This window comes from Oryzias latipes, chromosome 14 (genome assembly GCF_053564925.1).
Source record: "Oryzias latipes strain Hd-rR chromosome 14, Olatipes_Hd-rR_3.1".
Taxonomy (NCBI): Eukaryota; Metazoa; Chordata; class Actinopteri; order Beloniformes; family Adrianichthyidae; genus Oryzias; species Oryzias latipes.
The window spans coordinates 26,270,503-26,298,298 of NC_136250.1; the positions used below are offsets into that span (position 1 = coordinate 26,270,503).

General features: G+C 35.5%; 2 protein-coding genes across 3 annotated transcripts in view; one reads left to right on the forward strand and one right to left on the reverse strand.

Annotated features, from left to right (window-relative positions):
- Positions 1-9,731, reverse strand: part of trim37 (tripartite motif containing 37) — a 28,316-nt gene extending 18,585 nt beyond the window's left edge. Inside the window, exons 1-8 of one of the 2 annotated variants that reach the window (XM_004076825.5) lie at positions 9,478-9,731; positions 6,878-6,949; positions 6,662-6,763; positions 5,870-5,910; positions 4,958-5,074; positions 4,715-4,802; positions 3,563-3,685; positions 631-754 (exon numbers count right to left, since the gene is read on the reverse strand). In XM_004076825.5, coding sequence (XP_004076873.1) covers positions 631-754; positions 3,563-3,685; positions 4,715-4,802; positions 4,958-5,074; positions 5,870-5,910; positions 6,662-6,763; positions 6,878-6,898 — 616 coding nt within the window. In that variant the 5' untranslated portion in view covers positions 6,899-6,949; positions 9,478-9,731. Of the gene's footprint in view, positions 1-630; positions 755-3,562; positions 3,686-4,714; positions 4,803-4,957; positions 5,075-5,869; positions 5,911-6,661; positions 6,764-6,877; positions 6,950-9,477 lie in introns of those variants that run through there. The other variant, XM_078930811.1, reaches the window with a different exon arrangement.
- Positions 9,732-10,677: 946 nt separating this feature from the next.
- pou2f3 (POU class 2 homeobox 3) lies at positions 10,678-27,552 on the forward strand. Its single transcript, XM_011483990.4, has 13 exons — positions 10,678-10,818; positions 11,113-11,169; positions 15,863-15,891; positions 17,411-17,512; positions 18,624-18,729; positions 20,080-20,168; positions 21,544-21,720; positions 22,043-22,184; positions 22,421-22,554; positions 24,195-24,359; positions 24,784-24,826; positions 24,975-25,083; positions 25,209-27,552. Exons 2-13 carry the CDS (start codon positions 11,121-11,123, stop codon positions 25,249-25,251), a joined length of 1,188 nt encoding a protein of 395 aa, XP_011482292.2. The 5' UTR covers positions 10,678-10,818; positions 11,113-11,120; the 3' UTR covers positions 25,252-27,552.
- The last annotated feature ends 244 nt before the right edge of the window (positions 27,553-27,796 follow it).

Sequence of the window (27,796 nt, forward strand, 5' to 3'; positions counted from 1 at the left end):
GCTTTTTTTATTTACAACAATGACTTTTATTCTTTTATTTATTTGTTTTTATCTGCAATATACTGCACATTTTTACTTACTTAAATAGGTAAAAATATTAAAAAAGCTACCTACCCATTACTTGGTTTCTGGGTGCACATACTATATGTTTATTTTTTTTGCAATGATGTGGTGACAGATTTCCATGTGGATGGTGACAATATAGGCATTAGGATTCTGTATAATACATGCAAATGTCTTTTGATGATAATGTCAAGGAGATGACACCATCTTCTGTTATTTTCTATATTTTGTAAATATTTTTATGAATTATTATCTTCAATAGGTTTGATATATCGATACATTTTAATGATTTGTCTTTTATTCTTTGGTTTTATTGCTTGAAAAAAACATGTTTTTATGTACTTCTCTGAAATGAGCCTCTGTTATTCTGACGAGTTATTTTGATGATTTTCACATTAACGTGACCCAAGTCATTTCAAAAATGTAAAAACATTTGATCTAAATTTCTTATCAATATAAAAAAAGCTACAAAAGCATCAAAAGAGATTTTTATTTTTTATTCAGATGAACTTAATCTTAATTTAAGAACATAAGAACCGGCAGCAGTGATGCGAGCTGAGCACATACCCATGAGAGTGATGAGTTTGTTTTTCAGGTGGTTGTCCAGACGAGCGATCATCATTTCTACGGCGTTTCGGATCTCTCGGACTCTCTCGTCCTTCGCTCCTCTGACGGCCTCAACGTTCCTCTCCTTAGGAGCAAACACAAACGCATCAGAGCCATCTAGAGGAGATGGATATAAAAACAGTCTCACTATCACAACTGCCTTTACCTGTTTTTTTTTAAAGCAGCTGACATAAATAAATGGTTTCAGTCATTTTCATTAATTGGAACCGAACCCCAAGAACCGCACCCTCGTAAAAGCTTTAAAAACTATTGCCAGAGTTTCCCCTGTTTTAGTTCTTTTATGTACTGCTGTATTCTGAAAGGTTTGGGTTTGCAAACTGCCTAAGTGTAGAATGAAGAGGAAGCCTAAAAGAAATGGAGCACAGATGGGAGGATAATAAAGATGTGGCTGTCAGTTTAAATACAGTCTCCTCCGTCATCTGAGTGCTGCGAGGAAAAGCTTGTGCTGCAAACAACATTCATCTGTTTTCGCTTTCAGTTTGAGCTGAGAGTATTTAAAATATGCCATATCTTATCAATTTTGTTATTTTATAGTTTTTCTTACTTCACAAAAACATTTTCAACTGCTAACATATAGAAATGTACTTTTAATCTCTTTGTAATTGTTATTTCTTTGCTCATCTGATCCGTGTTTTTGTCTACAAGTGCCTCATTAACTGTCTCATGGTTTATTCAAAGACATGCTGATTTCAGATTTGGATCATTTGCGACGTTTCTGTCTCTATGGGGCAAACAAGTTCTTTTTTTTAATCCGTTTAGCATGGTGCTGTGCCACATTCTCAGTATTTTTACTTGCAAAAATATTTCTGACCGACCGAATAAACAGAATAAATGTCACAATTACTGAAAGAAATATTCATGTTTAGTTGTTTCTGTTAAACCTGTCATTCCTGCACCTGTAAAAGCTGGTAAACATTTTGAAAAATTATGTTAGTCAATATTAGGAGTGTAGAGGAAAATCGTTTTGGCGATATATCACGATATTTCATTTGGCGATACTTGCATGGATTGAAAATGCTGTCAGAACGATATTTCTTTATTTATGAGAGTCCTTCAGCGTCTCACTCTTGTTTTCCACTTAAACCCCAGACCGCTAGTTGGCAGCACAGCACACCGAGCCTTTCTGAGCAGCTCTGCACCGCATAAAAGAAGAAGATCTCACGAGATCAGTTCGTGTTAAACACTAAATGTCCAGTCAGCCTCTGCAGTTTTTAATGTTGTGAGACATGTCCAACTTAGATTTTGCTTGGGATGGATACCGAACTGAAAGTCTGTGCCACGTTGCTGCCAGTACCACATAAAACGTGGATTGTGTGGGTTTTAAGTGGGTTTCCGATGAGGACAAGTGATACTCTAGATCAGTGTTTTTCAACCAGTGTGCCGTGGGAAATTGCCCTCATCAACTGATCTAAAGAACTTTACCAACTCCAGGATATCAGGTCTTTGTTCATCCAAAAAGGCCCTGATAAAACACTGAGTAGTTAGGAATATGAAAGATCGTAAAATACTTTTTTCTTTGTGTTTATTTGATTCTATTAAAGACATTTTGATAAGAATGACGGTACCGCGATTTAGCTGTAGCTTCAGACGTTTTCGGAAAAAACCCGCCCCTTTAACTGTCTCCGCCAATCATTCTTGGATGCTTAATCACACGTCATCAGTCTGACCAATCAGAAGTGGCTAAAGTCTTCACTCCCTTGTTCTGATTCTGCTCATAAAGTTCCAACAAAAATAACAGCTAAAGCTCATCTTTAGCGGTGTAGCTTTCCCCAGAATCTGGTGTCAGACCGTGGAAAATGTGAACAAAACAATGAAGCTCAGAGACGCGAGTCAGTCTGCGTTTGGCAGCTGTTTGCACTACATCTCCCATGATGCATTGGGTTAAAGTGACAGCGTCTCAGCGCACAATGCGTCTTCCTTGTTAAACGTCTTGAAACCACAACAAACACACATCAAACAGTTTTTAAATCTTCTAACTTAACTTTTATTACATCTTTTAGAAAAAACAGCTGCAGCTTCCAGCTTTTTCTGCCACAATTATCACAAAAATGCATGTGAGATTGCAGAGGGACTGTAGATCAATACAGACTAAAGAGTTTCTCCATTTTTTTTTTTTTGGGATGCTGGTGTGCCGCAGGATTTTTTGTCAAGGTTAAAGTGTGCCGTGGCTAAAAGAAGGTTGAAAAACACTGCTCTAGATGTATGGCGATACATATCGTATCGTGAGATGCATATCGTCGTGATACTCATCATTTCCCCAGACTCTTGCCAATACACACCCCTATATACCAGAGAAAAGGATGTACATTTATTATATGAGCTTCTAAACATATCCTAAGTACATCACATCGGTTTCCTTTATTTTGTGTGTTGTATGATTTTCCACTCATCATTTTGATTATTTTATTTATCAGTTAGAGGAAAAGATGATTCTTTAAGCAAAACAAATACTTTGTTTAAAATAAATGGAAGTGATCAGTGGCTCTGTCTACCATTTTTCCTTAAAAAAAAAGAGAAGATTTTGACCAACAAGGACAGAAAATGACGCAATCTGTCAAAAGGCGCCCGCAACCAAACCAGTGACTTCTGACAAGACTAATATGATGGGATGTAATGATTGTCATCTTTAAAGGAAAAAAATAGCTGGAATAATCATTTAAAGGGTGAGTTTGTATCTTTCAGTTCAAAGTAAAATTCAGAATCTATCATTTTGTATTTTGATTTATGCCCAAAAAAAAATTGAATCTGTTTTTTTTTTTTTATTTGTTTGTTTGTTTACTATCGTAACTACTATCTGTTAGAGTTAACATGTGCACTGAATGTCAAGGTTTTTAATTCATTTGATTTTTTTTTAGGCAAAATAAGTTCTTACAACTTCCTGCACAAGGCTGATGAGCTCCATCAGGCGACGGCGCAGCTTGGCCACCTCCTCTTTCACCTTCAGCACATGTTGGTCGTAGATCTCCACCAGAGGCTTGAAGGTGTGGCCACCATGCTGTAAACAAAAGTAGTATTGGTTGATCCTCTTCTTATTACTTTGACATGTCTGCATAAAGAGGCAGTTACATTTTCTTCTGGTTTATATCATTTTAAAAGGTAAAACCACAATAAAAACCTGGATATTGCTTATTTATTTGAAACAAAACTTTGAAATTGCTTAGATAAAGATTGTACATTAGTCAATACTGTAAAATGTACAATGATTGGTCAATGCTAGTGAAATTTTAATTATGTTTTAGTAAACATGTATTTGTGAATGTCCATTTTTATACATGTATGTGCACACATGAATATGTATTTTGTGAAGTATTTTGATTTTCCGTTCATGGCATATAAACATTTCTGTGTGAATTGTATCCGTGGGTTTTCTTATTTTATGGGTTTCAATAAGTGCAATGCTTCAGCCCAGTCCTTTATGGTCCAGGTTGAATATTGTATTTAGTAAAAATGTACAAAGGCCTATAAAATCTGTAATTTCAACAATATTTGGTGTAGTCCCAAGAGATCTTAATCTCAACCACAAAGCAGAAAATATAATTATCTTTGGGACCTTGATTGCTAGAAGACTTTTTCTTCTTAAATGGAAAGATCAATTTTCTCCAACTTTTAAGATAAATGATCTCTTACATGTTTTTGGTTTTGGAGAAAATTCCTTTTTTTTGCAAGAGGTTACACACAAGACTTTTATACCACTTGGAATCCCTTCTTAAGTTATATGAAGAATTTAGTTGTTCCTGCCATTCAAATATTTAACAACTGACGGTAATTTGCAGGCGAGAGGTTTATTTTCTTTTGAAAATGTATATTTTACAAAATATTTGCAGTTTGAAAGAGATTGGTACAGTAATGGGAGGGACGGGAGGATGTTTGTACACTTTGTCAAACTTGTATCTTAGTACCCTCTCTTTAAATGTGAAATACCAATGAAAAGACTTGGTGTAAAAAATTTAGTACAAATGTGTTGTTTTAAGAACCAAATGAACTTCAAACACAGAAATCACAGATTGTTCTGCAAAGACTTTACCATGCCTCCCCAAAGAGCACATTGATGACAGATGCATTTCTTACAAGTCCAACAAAACACACTCAGCTTCTCGTGGTGGTTCTCACATCTGCACAGACAAACAAACTATTACAATCAGATAGTCTACAGTTTTGTGGATAATATAAAAACAATAAACCCCTATGAGGGTGTCTAATCACAATGTGTTGTGAGCATTAAGGTGGAACCGAGACCAAAACCTTTGAGGACTTCTGAGCTGCTTACTTGTCTTTGTCATTGTCCTCATGCTTGGTGAGGCTGCAGAGCTGCAGGGTGTCCAGCTGCTGGGTGACTTCTTCTGCCCAGCGACAGTTCACCAGCTCCCTCAGCTGCAGCGGAGCTCTAAATGCACCAAAATCATTGCATTACAAACCCCAATGACTGATCTACAGCATGCATCAGTTGAATTTGTCTAAACTTTTTAAAAAAAGGATGAACTTTAGAGGAGTTCATGAACTGAGGATTTAAACAAAATAGTAACTACAATAAATACTCAAAGTCTTTCAAATACAAGAAAAATAAATATGATTCAAATTTCACTAAAAAATATTTAGTTAGTCCCTACAATAATATTTATTTCTTTAAAGTCCCACTCCGATCATCTTTTGATCTATTGTAGAAGCCTTTTTAGTGGTCTTTTAATTATGATTATGCCGTTTTTAGGCAAAAATCATAAAAAATCTGTCGTTTTCTAGGACATAGTTAGCCTGCGCTTATTTTACATGATCATTCATTTTACACGCTCTCTCGCTAGCTTAAAGCCCTCACAACCACAAGCTAGCATCAGCGATGCAACAAAAATGGCGAATAATAGAGAGGCTGTCCATGAGAGGAAAACAAAGACGTACATGAATCTATTTGTCCACAAATGGATGCATCAGAATGGAGCGGAGCAGGGAGCTTGTGGCTTGCCAAGTGTAGTTTGTATTTACCAACTACAAGCTTTTTTTCCAACTGCGTTTTTTCATCTGCCACTCATTCACTACAATTTGAATAAAGAAATACTTAGAAACGTAGTTTTAATCCAAATTTTCTTTATACATGTCCGCCATCATGAGAAAAATGTTAAAAACATCAAAAACACAATTTTCACTAGAAAGGGGCTTTAACTTTTAAGTGATGGAATATGAATCTTACCGACAGTGAGGACACTGCGCTCTCTGCTCTGTCAGCCATCTCTGTAAAACACATTTCAGCTTAAACATACCGGTAATCTTCACGTTTTGGGACAAAAAAATCCTTCTAAGACCTTACGAGTTTAGCTAAAAATGTTCTTTGATTTTCCAAACCTTTTCCCATCTCCCCAATTAACAGAAGAGCAAATACATTTAATTGCAGTAGAAGACTGTTCTGGCGCTACAACAGCGTTTTATGGCCACCAAAAAAACAAAAAGTCAAATTACGAAATTTAGTCGTAAATTTACGAGAGAAGAAAATGCGAAGTAAGCAAACAGTGCAGCAAGTGAACGCCACGCAGCAGCAGAGCAGACCAACTAAACATAGTTGAACAGGTGAGCTGAATGTTTATTGTTAGTGTTACAAATGTCTGGAAGCTCCTTTGTTTGATTAGCGATTTATTCATGTTTTATTTCTTGTTGGGTGGCTTGCAGGATCTCTGCAATCCGATTGTGAAGTCATCAGTGTCCCTGCAGCCGTCCACCGTCCACTTCAATCCTTTATTCCTCCACCAAAGACAAAATCTCCAAGTATTGAAGTTGTGATATGCGTTTTGCACAACTTGATATCGGGATAACGATAAATTTGCAATCTATTGTAAAGGCCTAGTTTCAAGCTATTCAAGTTTAGCAGCTTTCACACTTTTTGTTTCTTCAGACCCTTTAAATTCTAACACATTAATTGAGTAATATAAAATGTTCCAGTGACGAGTGTCCAGCACAGCCAGGTTTGTGTTGGATGGAAAACACTCACTCGGATGCAGCTGAAGCAGCAGAGTTTGGAGCAGTGTGGACAGAGGCGAGCATCCCGGAGCTTCTCCATGCAGATGAAGCAGCGGAACACCTCTGCAATGCTCTGTGGGAAAGACACGCACATTTACCACCCAAACCACAGCGGCAAAAACACACGGACTGCGTGTGAGAGGGACGGAAACGAGTTAAAACAAAAAAAATAACACTGTTTACTTACCTCAACACTTTGTTCATCCATTTCATCCAGTTTTAGGATTTTCTTTAAGCAAAAGCTAGAAAAAAAAAAAGCCTGGAGAGAAAAACACACATGGAGGTACACTTAAAATATCTTTAAGACAGTTAAAAACCGACATATCCCCAAACTAAAGCTTTAAGGCAAAAACAACAGAATGTATGCTTCAATGCCGTCTAATTTGCACGTAAAGAACAAAACTTTTTGACCCATTTGACGCTTTTAAATCTTAATCGGGATTATTTTAGTCAACATTGAAATAATAATTCTTTAACATGATGAGGGCTCTGTTTAATAGAGAATGGTGCTAATTAAACAATATTGATTCATCAAATTTATGGAACCATTTTTTTGTTTAAATCAATTGCTTGATCATTTCTTGAAAAATAATACATTTTAATGTTAGTTTTTATTGAAATAATCCTGCTTTTTGGTTCCAAAAATTCCACTTGTGTTCGGTTTAAGTATATCAATACAGTTTTCGTAATCCCTTTAAATTAATCAGTCTTAGACTAAATGAATGGGAGATTAAATGTTTGCATGTGTAGAATTATGAATCAAATACAAGTATACACAATTTGCCGTTTTACTGATGAATGAAAAAAGAAGTTGTGAAGACATAAAGCCAGTTATTTTCTTGTAATATGAAAAAAATAAGCTGTAATGTCAATTATTTTATGAATGCAAACAAAAACGCCACCATAAAGCAGGTAAGAATCCTTGTGTGAATCAATCACTCGTCAACTAGAATCGGGTCAAAATTCTATAACCATCATAAAGTGTAGTCAAAGTGTGGGGGCCGTAGAAAAACAACGCAACAGGTTATTGGAAATACACTTCACCATAAAAAGACATTAAAAAAAAACATTTAACATCTTTACTTACAGACATCTTCAGTTTATGTTTGAAAGATATTAGAAAAATAATAAGGCAAAGCTGGTTAAATGAAATAACTAAAGTTTGAAACATTTCACATTTACTTTTTAGTTTTCTTTTATGTATGACATTCTTTTATCTGTCTCAATCTTGTTTCACAATCTCGTTAGATTTGTTTAAATTTGATGTTTTTTTTCTACTTTCTATTCCAAAATCAAGTTCTGAGGTTGTTGGGTATTTTTTTTGTTTTTTTTTTAATCGCTCTCATAGCTTTCAAATGAGGCCTGAAGTCCATCTGGATGAAGCTCATCTGCTGCACTATTTAAACATGTAGTTATAGAGTTAGATTAGGCAATTCTTCTCTAAGAGTTCTGGTACATCGCCTGTCCGTCCTGGGGGAGGATCGCTCCTTAATGTGGACACCCCTGAGGTTTCTTCGGTTTTTTTTCTGGAAATTTTTCTTTCCGAGAAGGAGGGTCTAAGGCAAGGATGCCCAGTTTAGTTTAGTCTGTTTAGTTTAGCGATTGCCTATTGAATTCTACGATTTCATGTTTTTTTATTATTTCCTATTTATTATACGAGTTTTGTTGAAATGCTGGGCTATATGAATAAAATTGGATTGAATTGAATTGAACAAAGCCTGAGAGAGGTTTAAACCTAGACAAACCTGTTCACAGGTAATAGTGAGAAAAGCAGACTGGAGATATGAACAACTACAAGCACAGGGTTCAAACCGACTCAGCTTATTTAATGCAGAGTTATAGAGTTCAAATACCACCTGACCCACAGCTTTGTTGGTTTACTGGGAAACCATGGTTATGTTTAAGTAGGAAAAACATTTAACTACACAAAAACTGTAAAGAGTTGGCAGCAAAATGATCAAATATAGAAAAAAATGCAACAAGGATAATGGCTTAAGAAAAAAAAACGTGAAGCACTTAGTTTCGTTTGTATTTGATGATTTTGAAATATTCCCTTGTGCAAAAAAGTCTCATTTCCTCACGAACAGTTTGGATGACTTCTATTCATGTCACTATAACTATGGACAAGTCTGGAACTTAAATTAAAGCATATAAAATTAAAATGTAGAAAATCTAATAAGAACTGACCAGGAATTTACTTACATATTTGATTAGTATAGTTTAGAAAGGATTTTTTCTTTCTTTCTTAAAAATCTGGTAAAATCAAACACTTCTAATGGGAACAACCGATTGAGTTAAAGCTATGAAAAGAGAGCTATTAGAGCTATTAGATATACAAAAATATAAGTTATTTGGAGGAGTGCAACACCTCACATGACCTCATATTTATTAAATTATATTTTTAATAATTAATATATCCCTTTATTAGACTGTAAAGATACTAGGGAAAAAATACAGCAATGTGAACATGTTGTTAAACAATTTCGCTACCATAAGTGCAGAGTTTATGCTAATAAACTATAAAAAACATCTTGTTTTCCTCTGCCACGTGATATTTCTGCTGAGAAAATATCACCGACAGAATCAAAAACTGTGTGAGAGGCAGAATTAGCAAACCCACGGATCAATAATCCGCTGGAAGCAGGATAAAAAGACTTGCAGCAAAAGTGACGTGAACACAATCGATTCCAGAGAAGCCCAGGATTAAAAACAAAATACACGACGTGAGGCGCACGCGCAAACACACAGCAGAGAGAGGCTAGCTTTTTCTCACAGAGGGACTCTTACCTCTCTGGGGAGCTGTCACACCTAAAAGCCAGGCGTTTGAAACAGCTGAGTCATTTTACGTTGTCTCTACAGGTTTCTCCACATACGAACAAAATTAGCAAACATTCACACGCGTCAACGGATTTACATTCGTTTGTGATCTAAAGAAACTGCTTTTTGCCCCAAACTGAAGATGATACCGCAGCGGAGCATCCAAGGCAGTCTGTCCCCTAGCAATAACCAATCAGATGGCGCCGTTTGTCTTCTTCGCCGATCTATTTTTTGCTGTTTGAAACTAACCCCTAGCGCCAACTACTGGAATTTCTGGACTACTACCAGAAACTAAGCCTTCATCAGTCATACTGACAAAATTAAAAATATATATATATATTCAAATTAAAATTAATTCATGTTATGCTAATTTAAAAGGCCATTAAATATGTTTAAAACATTTAAAATAAAATAAACCAATTAAAATACACGTTTATGCCTTTAAATATAAACTATGTTAGTATTCTCAGGAACTAAATGTAAAATGTGTGGAAAACCGTGAAACAAACTTATAAAGTAACAAAATTTGTTAGTCTACAATAGAAAAATGTTACATTTTCTTAACCCCAAATTTTTTATTGTTGTGAACAAAACAGGACAAAATTATAATAAAAGAATCAGTATTTTGGAAACAAAAAGTATATTTCTTTACACTTAAATAAAAAAAATAGAACAGTGTCAGGTGGTAAAAACAATTAAACATGCCACATTGAAACAGTTTATTATGCTGTAGAGGAGTCTTTTTTTACCCTGTTATTCCTAACAAAACATGCAACATCTAATGAAACGTTAAAAAAACAATTGAATTGGTAGTTTTTTGCTTTTGTTTAGAATTTTATTTGCTTCTCATCATTATGCGGGGAAGGTAAATATGATTAGCAGTTAAAAAATGCTTATTTGGATTTTTTTATTACATAAAATCATTGATCTGTGGGGAGAAACACAGTAAAAACATCTGTGTCATCTTCTTATCCAAAGCACCCTCAGGATGGCTCCACTCAGCCTTTTTATTTCCAAAAAACTTACACAATGACACACACATATTCACACACACGTGCACACACCAGTGCTGTGAATTTGCAGCATAGCTCCATTGTTGTTTTATGCAAAGAGTCTGAAGTTGGATAGGACACACAGAGACATATTCAAATGAGCGGTGCAGGGTGTACTGCAGAAGTGAACGCTTCTTCACTTAGGAAAATGCTGATGAGCAGCTGCGAATTTCCAAAACTTTTTGTACCAAAACTTCCTATCTTTTAGAAAGTCTATCGCAAACAGAGGAATTAGAGCGGCACAAACTCTCTGGTTGAGGTGAGTCACTCTAGCAGCATCATATAATCTCTGCAGTACTTTCAAAGATTTTATTTTTAAACAAATTGCTATCCATTTCATTCTACATGCATAAATATCAATGTAGGATTTTTTGTGCTTACTAATTGTATTAATTATGAGAATTATAAGTAGGTACTACCAAAGCAGAGTTGGTTGTGGAGGGGAGGGCGGATTAGAATACTCTCAAGATCATTTTCCTGGGTGGCCTGAGTGCTTCATTGTCCTGGAAAAGTTCAAATCCTGTAGGAAAATCAGCTATATTTATCATTACAGATATTAAGATGAGCGCAGACACTGTGGAGCAGTCGGAGGCTCCAGCTAAACAGACAGGTAAGGACGTTTAAACAAAATTACATTTGAATTGAAACAACCTGTGAACAAAAAGGTTGTTTTCAAGCTGTTTCTTTATATGATTTCTCACTTGGGTATTTAAAGAGAGTACTGTAAGAGAGTTCAGTCAAGTTTTTGTAAATGAAGTGTATCTTTATGTTTTTTTACATGCCTATTTATCTTGGTAATCAGAGAGGATGCGTGCGCTTTTTGATCATTTCATCTGGTTTAATTTCTAGTTATCGCCATATTGGCTTGATGGAGAAAAAGTTAAAAAATATGAGGGGACTGTTTCTCACCACTGTAGTTGTATATAGATGCACCTTAAAACTATTTGAATTTTATGAGAAGTTAGAGAAGTAGGTCTTTGTACAGGAATGCACATGAGAGCTAATTTACCAGAGAAACAGACTTTTCAGAAGCTGCAGATGCCGCTGCAAAAACAAAAACCAGGAACCTGCAGTAGAAAAATGTGGAACTTTTATTGAGACAATGGTTGCATGAGGGAAGTGGATGGCTCTGCTGCATGGAAGTGTTAAATGTATGTGTTTTTGTTGGTATTTACTGTAACTAGTGGAGTCTTAACAAAAACACAGAAAAGGAAGGAAAAACAATCAATTTCTGTGACGATGAAACCTTTTTGTGTCGAAATTTTTTGATTTTCTCCAGAACATCCAAACTTAACATTTTAGGTTAACCAATGATCAGACGTGCCTGGGGTTCAACTGTGTTTCCCCAGAGGACGGACTGAACATCTTCATGTTTTAAGTCTTTCTTTTTAAAACCTGTCGTCATGTGTTCTAAGTCCTAAATCCTTCTGTACAAAAAGACCCTAGAAAGCAGCAAAGCCCTGTTATTCTCAGAATTGTCCCTAAATGTTGGAGACTAACAAAAAGGGCGATATTGTAGTATTACTAATCATTTTTCCCCTTCCTTCATAATTCATTTGTAAGTAATAAGTTCTACTTATGTCATGTGAAGTGGGAGGAAAACACCACGCAGGCTGAAATGCTTAAGGCAACAAGGTCTTGAAATATATTCGGAGGAAAACATGGAGTTGGGACACTTGCTCTCATAGCTCAACTGTGGTGCTGAGCTTTTACACTTCTTTTGTCTAAACACTGAAATATGAAGTGAACAAAACAATAGAAATTTAAAAGTGTTCCGTAAATAGGCAAAAAAAAGTCTAAAAGCATGATTGTGGCAGATAAGAACAGATGTCACCTGCTTGTTAAAAGTCAGAAGCTGCTGCTTGACGTGCAGAAATGATGCTTTTGTTTGATTATTTTGCTGTAAAAAAAAAAAAGAGGAAAGTGACTGAAAGTCAAGTTCGGCTTCAGAAGAGAGAAAAACTGTTTCACCAAAGTTTGATCACCATGCTTTGTGCTACACACAACAGTTCTCTCTAATACTTTGTTATATTTTCACACCTGGAGCAACTAATAGAAGAAAAGCTATTAGCTAATAAAATCCTCCCCTCTGTCATGAAGTTCCAATTAATAACAAATGAAGTAATCAGCTTATTTTTTTAGTGGACTGCACAGTTCAAGCCAGTCAAGGGCTTAATTGACTCTAAATGATTTCCTTTATAGGCCGGAGTCATGCTTGTTGATAAACTTAGACAAAGAAAATCAGTGTAACAGGTTATAAGAGATCAAATAAAGTCAAATTTCAAACAAATGGTGCCAATAATAGCAGATACTGTTTCAAATACTGTGCAAGCAGGTTTTTGAATGTGTGTAGGGAAGGACTGGAAAGGATACAAATTAATGGTTTTTATAGAATATTCTCAAAAATATCCTTATATTAGTAACATCTGATAAAAAGAAATGAAATGGAAATAAAAAGAGCGGAATTTGTTTTCCCCACATGTCACAAAATTTTGAGGACTAACTGGTTTTTCATGGAGTTTTGTTGGCTGTGACCCAAACTGTGAACTTGTGCTTTCCCCTTTTTTTTTATATACAACAAAACTGTCACAACAGTGAAGCTCTTCATTCAGGGTTTCTGTGTGGGGGTGGGAAACAGATAATATCGTTCCAGTCACTCCCGGTGCTTTTTTGACGGTTCAACTGTTAACTGTAACTACATAGAAGGCGCAACTGCACCCATTTAGGACTCCCGAACGAATTTAAACAAAACAAAACAAAAAAAAGAATCTATAAGATACAAATAAAAACAGCAGTCCTGCAACAGACTTTTGGGGATTCAGTAACAAGGTGCAACTTATGTTTTTAGCTCTCGTGTGTGTCTTCATGTGAGTGTAGACACAAGCTTCCTGCATTCAGGCCTGATTTGCATGTTTTGTCATTTACATACTGGAACCTTGACTGTAAGGTTGGATGTGCTGTCGGAGGGAGGGAAGGGTGGAGGTGGAGAAGCGACATGTAGAGGAGTTGGTGCACTGGAGGGGGGGAAGGGGGGGCACAGGTATATTTGCATTATGTGTCTCCAGCAACTAAACTGCCTCCCGCACTCTCACTCACACACATCCCAAAAGGCCCAATTTGACATTCAAATGATGGTGACTTATCCAGAAAACCTTTGAGCCGTCCTGCATTGTAATCCGCCCCTTCACACGCGCTCAGCTGAGGCTTCTTGAAAAGATCAGTCTATTTTGGTGCAGCTTGCAGGGCTGCAATATGCAGATCCTACAGTGCAATGTAAACATTTTAAATAAACATGTTTTTTACCCCCCACAAAAAATAGTTATAAGTTTACATTTCCCACAATCATTTAATCTTTTATTCAGTCAACAGTTATCACAGCTATTAAATATATGCAAAAACATAAAGGGATCAAGTTGTAGCATTGTTTGTCAATCCATAGAGTTGTTTTTTTTTAGCTTTTTATATAACAGAAAAATAATCAGATTCAGAATTTTAATCACTGAAAACACAGACAAGAACATTTTAATTGCATTAACTGGTCTTTTTCTAAGAATTTTTACATTAAACTTAAATAATAACACGTGTGGACTGTGGTGCATAACAGGTTACTCCTCATTCAACGGTAATGCCTCACCTGCGAGACTTTTAAGCTACTATGTTACCTCCAAAAATAAAACATAGCAATCTGACTTGACTGGAAATGATTTCACGTTTGGATGAGGGGCTATAAGGTGGATGCATTTATCCTCTGTTCTCACTTATTGTGGCTGTTGGATACAATCCCAGCTACTGCAGGGGAAAAGCACGGTACCCTCTGGACAACAAGCTTCATTCCATGTCAGGGTCTGGTGTCGAAGTTAAAACTAAAATAAAAAGCACAAAGTAAAAAACACAGCGAAAGAACAGGTTAACCACTTGAAGGAGCAAAATTCAATTTTAGTCAAGTTAGACCACAAAAAATAATAATATAGGATAAGACATTTCACAAAGCTTCTTACTCCAACTTAAGCCTTTGGGCCTTTTGATAACAAAAGTAATGTGTAATATGTTACATTTTTAATGAGTTACTCCCAACACTGGTCATTAAATAATCTTTAGACGCTCTTGGGTTCAGTTCTTATTGAATGCGCCACAAGTAATTATTGCAGGTCAGTTTCTAATCTTCCTTTGGTTGTAAACATTATTTTATAAAAAATCGGATTAATCTTTTGAACAGAAATTCATACAAGTTTTAGTCAGGGTTTATGAAATCTCACAGCACTAAAGAGACAACACTTCTTGAAGTGCTAAACAGCAGTCATGTCACAGACAAATGAAAAACATCGGTTTTATTGCTGCTTGATTTGATTTCAACCTTTACCGTGGATCAAAAAATCCTTCTTTACAGGGTGGAATTAACAGGTACATTCTACAGTTGGTTGAAACCAGGGTTATAAATCAGAAATATGATCGTATCACCAATGACATATGGAGTAGCTCAGAACGCCGTACTTGCCCCTCTGCTGTTTAATCCCTGCATTCTCCCTTAGTTGTGTGACGTGACACACAATTTTACGTAACCCTGTCACTAAACCACCATGATCCTATAGAGTCCATTGGAGCAGCTGAACTTTGTGAAAATAAACCTAAAACTTAATTTGGTGTCACAACAGACTCAGACCTGACTTTCAGCACTTACACACAGCTAAATCCTCTTTTCTTCACTGCAATAAAATACTGAACCTTATGTCCAAATAGGATTTACAGAATCACACAAAAGAAAGCAGCCAGCAGCTGAACGCAGCTGTTCATCAACTGTATCTGCAAAAATCGAATTTAAAACATTACATGTTATCATTATCTGAATGATTTTGCCACAAATGAAGCATTGAAGGAAAAACTCCTCCCTGGTTAACAGGATTTTACCTTATTTCGGCATATAAAAACAGCACAACAGCACCAAACATGTCAGTAAGACCAGATCTGATGTCAGTAATAAATTCCCTTTTCTGCATGAGAACTGCTGCAAAGTCACACGCACTGTCCTGTGAATTAAACATATTATAATCCAAAATGACTTTAAAAGATTTTTGTTTTGATTATGATTTAAAATAATTATGCCACCCTACTGCATTTGTTTAAATTCATATTGCTGAATTAGAAAAGACCTCAATAAATGAGCAGAACTATTTTCACACTAATCTGTAACATTAAACAATTAAATTATTCAGAAGTAATTTGAGTATTATTTCTGAATTTTCTGAATGCTGAAGTCGTTTTCTATTTCAACACCTGTTTTTTCTCTCTCTTTTTTTAACTTTCAGAACGAAATGGGATAGACTTCAATCTTCAAGTAAGTGCTGAGTTTCACTTCCTGCGCTCAAATTCGCATGAATGAGGACTGCATGAATGAGGGCTCTGTTTTCATCGGGTTGACTTGAACTGCTTTGTTCAGCTTTTTCCTGCTCGCTTGCGTGCGCCTTCTTTTTTATGTCCTCGTGAAACAAATTCTCATGTAGCTGGATTGGATTCCTCTGAACTTTCAAGATCAAACACCTGCATTAGGTTATTGGGTCGAGTGTGGAGATGACAGGAAACCAGTAAACAATGCACTACTGTGAATTCAGGTTCCACAGAAAGATGAAACAGCTGGCCAGTCCCTCCACTGGTTGCGCTGTTCATTTGATTGTGAGGCTTTCCATTTTTCATCTGTTTGGCACAAACTAAATTCTGAAAGCATCCAAGCTGCTGTTAAATCAGCAACTTAAGGCATATTTCATTCACTCTTTTCTGCTTCAAACACTCTATGGACGTGTGACTTACTCATGCAAAATGCACAAATACATTTTACTAACTTGGAGCTTTAGACTTTTTATATACATATTTTTTATTATGAGCAAATATAAACTCTTATTCTGTTATATTAAGTAGAACTCATAGTTGAGGTCGAAACAAACACGTCCCCAGACATCCATGGTTTCTGAAGGAAAAAAATGTGTTTTTGTCGGAATTGGGATATAAAAATAAGTATTTTGATCTTTTTTTTACTCTAAAAGAAAATCTATGCTTTGAAAATAGTAATGATTGATGATATGCAAAATAATCATCTGTCATCTGACATATGTTTTGAACAAACTTCACATTATATAATGCGATATGTTTTGAATGTATTTTGTCATTTCCTTTACTATTTTTTTGTCTTGAAAGTCCCCTTATTCATCAAAGAAATAGTTAATTGATTTTTACTTGATATTAGTGAGAGATAAACAGTAATGTGTGAAGACAGAGGTCCACTGATTTTATTAAAATTCACTCTTTATGAAAAGTCTAAACTGGGTTATTTTGTTTATAATGTGTATTATTTTTCACTTCCAGGTAAATCTTTTGTTTTTTGCCAGCTTTAAAGTCAGTTTATGGGCAATATTTTTCATAACATGGATAATTCATAAAATTTTACGCTAAACTAAATAGAACTATTTTTTGCATTTCTTTGGATTTTATTTTTATTTTTTCTGTTTATTAGTTTTAGTTCAGGTCAACGTTTCTTTGTGCTTTCAGGAAGTGCCATGGCTGCAGGGGTTAGCTGCTGGGATAGCGAGGGGGGAAGATATTTGCATACCAGTTTGCTCTAAGGGAGGAAGAGTGTCTATCACTCTTTGTGTTATGTTTAGTGGCAAACTGGACCATGAGAAAGTTTCACCTCTGTACAGCCAGTCGCACGAGGCATGACATCTTTAAAAACTGTTTGACGTCCCCTGCAGGACCATGAACTTATATATTTTTGTTGATATGAGACAATATTTTGATATATATATAATATATAAATATATGATTATATATATAATGAATATAGTTTATGCTACATTTCTCAGATAAAAACAGAGGAACTCAATGATTCACCTCATTCAGCCTCTTCGCTGAAGACGGCATGTCTGTCACAGACCTCTCCGGTCCATGGAGGTCAGATGAGTGGGGTAAGACACTATCAAAACTCCTGAGAATTAAAAATAAACGAAAAAAAGGAAGAAAGACAAAGAAGACAAAATACTAGACCACAATTCTAAATGTATGTCTAAACGAGTGTCCACATCATATTGCCACCTAACAACTGAAATGTCAAACTAACATCCTCAGATGTGACAATTATTTGTCACATTATCAACACTGTTAGTTGTTTCTGCACACCCTAGGTCTTAGATCTGTTCAGTTTTCAACAAAACAGAAACTATGTTCAACACTGATGAATGAAAGACCCATCGTTTGAGTGCACTGAAAATTGTGTGTAAAAGTCATCCTGCCAACCCCTTTTATGTGAATTTATGTGCACAGAGTCAATAACATGTAAGTACAGAAAGGAAATTCAGAATAAAGTCTCTATGTTCAAAATTTAAAAGTATATTACAACGTCACAAAATTCGGAATATTTTGGAAGATGAAAATTCGGATTGATTTTTTTTCAGATTTGCAAGTAACATGTGTAACATGCAAGTTACAGGTGATTTGCAAGTAACATGTATATACAACATGTGGGAACCAAACCTCATTTAAACAGGAATTTAACTAGAAGTATTATTCTTCAAGTAGTAGTTTTTAACTTATGAAGTGTTTTGAATAACTCAACCTATTATTTAAAAAAAATAAAATGACAGTGTTCTATAGTGTATTATTTTGAGTTGATAATCTTTTTATGCTGAGAAGTGCCAAATAATTTCAAAATGTGCAATTTCTGCCTCTTCATGCACAGTTACCTTAGCATTGTAAACGTGTGGTGTTAAATTTGATTTTAAAATGTTACAATTTTTGATTTACAATTTTTTTATGTCACCTTTGTTGAGTTTTAAATGTGACCACTGTTAATCGTTGTCTATAAATAAACAGTTTTTTAGATATTTAGTGCAGACGTTCCAATATTTTATATAAAGAGTTTAAGATATGAACTACATAAAAGAAAATGTCTTTTAAAAGTGAATTTTTTCATTGTAAGATTAGCTCATTTATTGAGCACAAACAAAGACATTACATGAGGTGTGTGCACACCAGGTTCTGTGCTCGGTTTAATGTTTGTGTGTTTTTGTATTGCATCAGGAGCTCACATCCTTGCATCCCATGCAGCAGCTGGTCCTGATGCCGCCCACTCACCTGTCATCGCCCTCACCCTTCCTGCTTTCCCAGAGTCCCACCAGCCATCAAGGTAGAACATCAACCAGAAAACTCCACCAAGGAGTCATTTAAGCTGATGTACTGACGCTGAATGGACTGCAGCTTTGCAGGGTAAAAAGCTCCTGTTGCTAAGAATCTGAGGAGAGCTAAGGAAAACAATTGGTTTTGCTGTGAAAACATACCCTGGCATTGCTCATTTTTGATTATTCTTTTCTGTTTGAGCTGAATCATTCAGTGTCTAAGTGCCAATTTCCTCCAGTTAAACCAGATAAAACTTGAATCACTGCTCCTGAGGAAAAGATCCATCGATCAGACGTCATAATGGTTCTCTTTTGGCCCGTTCGTCCAGACCAGTCCATCTGAGTAGCATCTCCAATTTGAGGTCTCTGGTCTCCAGGATGGAAGTTGGAATGAACATTCAAGAATGGATTGTGTTTTACTTGTTTAAGGCAAAAGGAGCTTCACTGCCTCCAGGCTGTTCAGAACTTGTCTTTTAACCCACACAGGCAAAAGAGCACACATCACTGCAGTTTTAAAAACCCCCACTGACTCCCAGCACATTTTAGAATCCATTTAAAAAATGTCAATTCTCCCTTTTTGAGTTCCACATGGTCATTATGTCTCTAAGGTCTTCAGAACCCACAAACCTTCTGGTGTTTTCTTAATTTCTCTGCTCAGGTTTTATTGGTTGTCTCTCTATATAATAAAACTAGAGGAGTTGAACGTTCCAAGAGATGACATTCAACTCTACTTCTATGACTCAACAGAGTCGTTTAACCCTTGTGCTATCTTAGATGACCCCACCCTTACATTGACGTGTTCTCCCTACCATGACAAAGGTGGATAAAGGTGGAAAGATTTCATGTAATCTATGGACACCAGTGAAGATCACAAATCATTGAAGAAAATAGGTTCAGGTGTCTAGTGGGTCCAGATGACCCAACTCCCAACATTAAAGTGCCTAGGATAGCACATGGGTTACAGAACACCTGAAGAACTTTTTATTAAGCTAAAAATGGGGCTTTTAGTTTTGCGAGATATTATAATTTAACATTTAGTTTATCCTTACGTTTTTTTTCCCTTTCTTAATCCAGTTTTTATGTACTTTTTACCCATCGTGTTTAGTACTTGGCAGTTCTTTTTGGTAAAAAGTGATATATAAATTAACTTTACTTACTTCCAAGCTCTTTTTTTTTTATTTGGAGCTCCTGAGTCAAAACATTTTTTATCCAAGCTAGCAGGAAGATTATTGACTAGCGTGGCTTAGTATCAAGAATGGGCCCAAAGTGACATGTCCACAAAATCTCCCAGTTGATCCATGAATCCTGTCTTCTGGTTGCGTCCACCATTTTTCTGAAGATCCTGCTCTTTTGTCCTGCAGCTCTCCTGCAGCAGAACCTGCTCTCTCTTCCAAGCCCGAGTCAGAGCGCTCTTCTTCAGCATCAGTCTGGCCTGGCTCTGACTCCACAGGTACAGACAATATTTCAATTCTGAAAGATGCAGTCATTGGTTCATCACGCAAAAATCTGACTGTTGTTGCACACAGTGACTGTGACGGTGTGGCACCGTCAGATGGTGATGGGACCCACACTGTTTATTGATTTGCTGAGTCTGGTCAGCAGACAAATGCAGGAACCTGCTGGTGAATTCAGACTCCCAGATGTTTCCCGTAGCCTTTACCACAATAAGAGCTCAGAGTCAACTGCTTTCAAAAAGTCATTTTCACCAAACATGAACAAATTTGATTTATATTTATATGAATGGCCACAAGCAGATATTTTCTGGCTCAGACATTTAGAACAAAGGTGTTTTTTAGATATTTTTAAAATTGTATTTACCTGTTTAATTTACAAAGGCCTCACATTCAGTATCTCTAACAAACTTGATTTGATTTGTTAATTTATTTCAAGCATTGTAGTCAAAGCAATAAAGAATTTACACAGATTTAACAAACTCATTACAGAAATGATAAAATGCATAGATTAAAAAACAGAAAAATTTACAAAAAAAAGACACATTAACTAAAGTCAAGCAGAACTTGAATTTTTTTTTACTTTTTACGACTTTGTAAACACTATTTTGAGCTAATGCCGAAACAGAATCTTAAGTAAGTAAAAAAAAAAAAACTTGTTTGAAGCAAAATTATCGTATTTTCTGTCTTGCAAGAAAAACAATCTTAAGTTTTCCAAAAGCAAAATAAATCATCTTAGTTTAAGAAAACATTTCTTACAGACTAGAATCATTCTTCTTTTTTTTCTTATTGTTTTCAAATTCTAAGTATTGTTGTCTTATTTACCGAGAAGCAGGGTTTAAGGGCAGGGATGACCAGTTTAGCTAACTTTGTTTAGTTTACTTTAGCAATCAGCTCTTGTATTTTATAACTGATATTATGTTCTGAGATAACTGTGTTGTAATATTGGGCTGATAAAATTTAATTGAATTATTTCTAGGTGGCCCGTTTTCTCAGTTTAAAAGGATTCTTTTTCTCAAAAAGAAAACAATTAGATGATAAGAGGTTCAAAATATATTTTAGAAACATTTTAAATCCTTTTAGAGGCATACTAAAAGATTCCTGGCAATTCAAACTACTATTCTAAAGGGTTTCAATTTTCTTTTTTAAATCACTTTACATTTGTGATTGGTGTGTTTGGGGTTTTTAAGTAACTTTTTTCTGAACATGTTTGCTGCAAATAAGCTTTTACAGGTTAGGCAGAGCTTTTTTGACTTTGCAGATTTTTCTTAACTGTCGTCAATTACCATCTAGGTCTAGATACATTTTGTTTCACATAAAAAAATTCAGTTTCCCGTTGTTGTTCTGCATCACCTGATGTCTCTTCTGGTCCAGGCTATGAGCCGTTCTGGTCTCGGCGGGTCTTCCATGGAGAACCACATGGACATGGCTCACCTGCAGATACCCAAACACCTGTCAGTACAGACACAGGATGAACCCAGTGATCTGGAGGAACTGGAGCAGTTTGCCAAAGCTTTCAAACAAAGACGCATCAAGCTAGGATTCACTCAGGTAAAAAAAAAAAGTAACAAGGAACACAAGAACATTTTGTCTTTTTTTCTTTAAATCCTGCAAACTTTACATTTATTAGTGGTAAAACTACACTGATCTTAAAACATTTATTTGTAAATCAAAGTTAAAGCCTTTTGGATAAGAGGTGAAACGTCTTCTAACTTTAAAAACTAAGTCCCGATGACATCCCCTAAACCTACTACTATGATGGAATCAACCTGGATGAATGAGAGTTTTCATAGACTTTTATTTGTAAATTTAATTTATTTTGACTGTGGATAGACCTCCGGCACAGACTGCATAAGTTTGTTTTCGTCCATAGGGAGACGTCGGCCTCGCCATGGGGAAACTGTACGGGAATGACTTCAGCCAGACGACAATCTCTCGATTTGAAGCTCTCAATCTCAGCTTCAAAAACATGTGCAAGCTCAAACCTCTGCTGGAAAAGTGGCTGAGCGATGCAGGTAGACAACAACAACAAAACAGTGATTATACATTACTATTTTGAGAAGGAAGAAGGATCACAAACACACAATTTTGATTAAGCATTGATTCGTAACAACTAATCAAATTTTTGAGAATCTGATCATGTTATGATTTAATTCTGAGACCATGCTGCACACTGCATTTTGCCACTTAGCCGGTGAATTTTGGGACATGTCAAGAGTTTGCACTCATGTTGCTTTGACCTTTGACTCAGAGAACTCCCCGTCTGACTCCATGACAAGTTCAAGCTCCCTGCCGCCCCTGATGGAAGGCTACGGACGCAAAAGAAAAAAGAGGACAAGCATTGAAACGAACATAAAGATGACTCTGGAGAAACGTTTCCATGATGTAAGGTTCAAATGATCCCCATTCTACAGCATATGGAGGAGTCAGTTGCTCACAATTGTACAAACACTTGGTTTTCCAAACAAAACTGGATCTGAACCTGAAAGCTTTAAAACAACAAACTGTTTTATTTCAGTTATTTTATTTACAAAAACAGAAATTACGCTCCTGTTAAGCTCAGTAAATGTTATTTTATTGCACCTTTCTCAGATGAAAAGTGCTTCACAATAGTAAAAAATAAAAAAAAAATTACAACCAGTCATCATAGACACATCACAGACAAACAAAGTAAAAGACATCAAAAACACAAAATTGGATGAGCTGAAAGCTCTTCTGAATAAAAACGCCTTGACCTGACTTTGAAAACTCTCAACGTGTCGATAATGTATTGTCATGACGAGGAGCGACCGCTTGAAAGGCAACGTCTCCTCCGGTTTATAGCAGGTTTTTGGAATTTGTAAGAGTTTTTGGTTTTAAGCTTTCAGGGACTGGGCCAAAGAGTCCGGGGTTAAAAGGTCAGCAAAACGTGCAGGAGTTTGTCCATGCAAGGCTCTAAAAATTAAAAACGGGTGACCAAAAAAGTGGTTAAAACTAAATATTAGATTTAATGTAGATGAAAATGTATAATATTTCTTATAAGCCAGTGTCTTCAGGGAGAGGCTTCTTCAAATCCTCTGCAACACTGACCTCTGCAAGAGAACCTTCCCACAAAACCAACATTGTAGTTGACCTTTCGTTCGGCAAATCAGGGGTTGCCACAGCAAATCATTTGACATTTTTTATTTTTCCTTTATGGATCAATTAAGTATTCTCCAATTAGGTTAAATAAATATCTGCTTAACTCCTCCACAGCATGACGGTCATACTATTTACTTATCGGTGACAAATCCTGGATTTTAATACATATATATTTCAAAGTACCTACCTGTGTAGGTTTTTTTGCATTTGATGGTAAAATGCCATGCATATTTGCAATTTTAACATCAAAATCCAAGACCCCCTATCTGAAACAATGAGAAAAAAATGTTCAATATTCAATGCTGATAGGTTTTGTGACCTTTATGTCATGAAAAAGGGCAGGATTCTCTTTAAGTGAAGCTTCACTTAAAATGTGGGGTTAACCTCTTTCTTACCCTTTAGAGTAAAACTCAGAATCTAAAAATTCGCAAATTTTTTGTCCATCAATTGGCAATTTTTGTGGGGATTGTGCAATGTCTAAACACATATAACAAATAGTGTCATATATAGTGAGTAACATAGATGACCAAAATGTTTTGTCAGGACATTCTTCCACACAAAAACTTACCTTTTTTGTTTGTTTTTACCATTTTAAAACAAATATAAACTAGATAAAACCCCAGAAAAGTTATAATCAAGAAAAATATCAATTTATTATATACAGAAAAAAAATAGAACCTCCACATAACAATAAGACTATTTCCAAAGTTTTTTTTGTTTGGTAACATTTGCCAGGTCTCACTTTTAGGCAATTAGAACAAAGTATCTGATTACCTAATGAGAAACATTAATTTGGTATTTCATCTAACAAAAATGTAGGAGTGCTGTCCAAAGAAAATATGAAAATGTCAACCATTAAAATTGTAAACTAGAGTTGAAATCTTGTTCAATCTTTTGCGGTTTAGAACCCCAAACCCAACTCAGAAGAGATAAGCCTGATTTCCGAGCAGCTGTCCATGGAGAAGGAGGTGGTTCGGGTTTGGTTCTGTAACCGTCGTCAAAAGGAGAAGAGGATCTACTGTCCTGTGGCGACCATCCCCGTCAAGTCTCACAGCTACAACTCCAGGATGGTGAGTGAGGATGTCAGCAAAACATTTCCAAGTCATAGAGGGTCACATGACCAAGACACATTTAGTCTTTGAAGGTTGTTCTCAAAGACAGAACCTTCGCAAAACTGTTTATTCAATTATTCAACAATCCCATTTGTTTTGCATCAACAGAAGTAAATGTAAATGCTAATGACCTTTTTATGTTCATGAAAGTACAGAAATATAGTTATACTATAGACTGAAATCCATTAACTCCTTCACATTGTATGATGCTGATTTACAATGTTTCTTTAATCCAGGACTCCACTCAGTTAGCATCACTTTGAAAGAAAAAAAAACACTGAAGAATATTTTTTTATATAAATGGAAAATAAATGTAGGCATGGAGGTATTAAAGGTATTAAAAATTCTACTGTTCTGTTCTAAAATATTGACTCTATCTCAGGCTGCAACATCCCGCTCCTTCAGTCCTCTGGCCTCAGGAGGAGGTAAATGCTTTCCAGCTGATAACTGTGATTCCAACCTGTCCCCTAAAGTCTAGTATTTTTCTACTTTAACAGATATTTTTTACTTAAAAACATGTTTTCTGTTTTGTTTTATTGTTTTAAAGCTGACATTTTTACTTCCATCCTTCAGTATCGTCGAATTCCTCTCCGAACAGTGGAAGCCGTGAACCTTCTCCTAACGGTCTTTCCACGGCTTCTATCACTTCTCAGATCAACCCAGCTTCCTACAGCTCACCAGGGTAAACATAATCACAATTAACTGCTAAATTTTGCACTTTAAGAAAAAACAATATCCTCCTTTTTGTGTATTTTTGCTGTACAATCATCATTTTTGCTTGATTAAACTGTTTTGTGCCCTTTTTAGACCCTGGTACCGCACATGGAATTCCACTGCATATCATCACTGAGATAAACTGCATCATGTTCGGCTTTTTGAAGAGGAGTTCGGCGGGGATGAAGAGTTTTAGAAGATTTCCCCTGTTTTGAACCAGTTTACCATGATAAAGCTGAGAGGGAGACGCTCCGTAGGGCAGAGCATCACTGATGACCACACTTCATCAGCCTTCATTCATGCCATCACCTGCAGCCTCCAGCTGCTCCATTCATCAATCTGTGGTCGCTCTTATTTTGAAAAGACATTTAAAGGCAGTCGTTTCCTTGTTTATCCTATATAAACAGGGACCACATTTTGTGAAGTTACATTCATGCCTTTGTTGTTACAAGTCTTTATACTTTAGGATTTAAGAAAATAGTCTTTGGAGATTAAAGAGAAAAAAAGGACAATCTAAATTATGCAAACTTATTTTCCGGCTGAACAAACTATATCATTTCAAGAGAAAGAATAAACTTTCAGGAGAAGAATCAATTTTGTAGCCCAGAGATGGGTAGCTTAAATTCATTGAAACTCTGCACTCCTACTTCTTTTTGTGATAAATGTGAGGTTGGTCATTTAACATTTGATGTTATGACACTAATCTGACTGAGATGCTGTCGGTAGACTGCAAAGGAGAAGTAAAAAGACGAAAAAAATCTGTTAGTGGTCCAATTCTAAAATATTTGTCAATTATTATTCTTTATTCAATGATTCTGCTTTTCTAGTCTAGTTTTTGTCAAATACATAAATGTACAAATATTTGTTCTATCGTTCATCTGCCATTTGTTTACCTCATTTAAACGTTTCTGACACTGTGTGGTTTTGAAAATGTCTGAACCTTTGAGAAGTAAAAGCACAAAAATAAGGGAGGTTTGGATTCGTTTTTCCTACTTTTAACTACAACTTTACTAAAAGTGTATATCTTTCTGTTCTCTGGGCGTCAGTAACCTAATTTTTATAGGTAATATGGAGGATGTTTGTGCTCATGTTCTATTGCTCTATGTCACATTATGTAATGAAATTTGTGCTCATCCTGGTCCACCTTGATACCTGCTGGTTGCCAGTTTTAATCCCCCTTCAGGAAAAAAAAGCCTCACCTTTTAAAAATGAAAACATGTTGATTTGCTTTTTATTTTGTAAATATTGTAATTTGAGCTGGAGTGGTTTCAACTCAAATGATGCATTTAACGGTTAAAATGAAATTTACTGCATCAAACAAGATTAATTCAATCTTCCTTAAGTGCTGTTGGGAATTAGGCAGTGTGTACTTATTATTTTATTTCAGAAATTTGGAGTCCTGACAGTCTAAAATTTGCTGACTACCTCTCAGATACTGTATTTATGCTACAATTTCAACCTAAAATCTTCAATGCAGGGCAAAATAAAAGACCTAAACTGTAATGAATTCGAGACAAGCATGAACAGACCATGTTGAAACTAAAACAGCATTTTCAAAGTGATTACTGTTAAATTCAATTACAAACATCCTTACATGATGTTGGTCTAAAATTTAAAATAATTAACTTGATTAAACGGAATATAACCACTTGTTTGAGTTTGCAGATGATCTGCAAACTCTAAAAAATTGACACAAAGTTTGGAATTTGTTTTTCGGTAAGGGGTTGCCTCTGTTCATCTTAATGGGCTCAGTCAGGGATGAGTGTTTAAAATGTTCGGCCTTTTTCACGAACGGGTTATAATCTTTGGATAAAGATTTCCATACATGGTCAGTTTCCTACAGCTCCACTATGAGTTTTTAAAAGAAAATTCCCTCCATCTGTGTAAAACATTACTGTAATGGTTACAACTTTAACTGGTTTTAAAAAAAAGACACACAATCTCTGCTTTTTTTTCTCAAATTAAATGCTCAACATTTTCTTGAATACAGGTAATTAACGAATGGAATATCTCTGAATGGAGAAACAGTTTTGCAGAAATAAGGAGCAAACTTTACCAAAACTATTTTTATTAGGACTTTTTTCACAATACAGGTGCAAGTTAGTCATAAAAATTAGGCCCAAAAAGAGCAAGAAAACACAAAACCAAACTTTTAACTTAAAATAAATGTCAGAGTTTTTGATTTTCTCTATCAAGCCATTTCATTTACTTCATATTTACAATTCTTTGTCAAGTTTCAGGTATCTTATCAGTTGACTGTTTTGTGGCCCTTTGTTTAACCCATTTTTGAGTGCTTATTGTATATTTGATCAAATGTTGTGCTTAAATGTAAAGATCTGTTGAATAAAAACAGTGACTTTAAATGCAAAATGTTGGCATTTTCTGGTACAGAAGGAGTTTTTTGATTAAATAACTAATAAAAAGAAATCAAACACAATGAATTCCTTATGTCTGTGGAAACATTATTTTCATGCTGGTTATTACCGTCCTTTCAATCATTAGGACAGATGATACAAGACAAGTTTGTAATTAGAATGTTATTATTTTACAATTTTATTTCCATTTTAGTTATTTTAATTGATTGTGATGTCTTGGTTATTTTCTTAACGTAGTTCTGCATTTTATTTCAGGGCCAAAACTTGAATACATGCGACAAAACCGATGATTCGGTTTGTGAATTC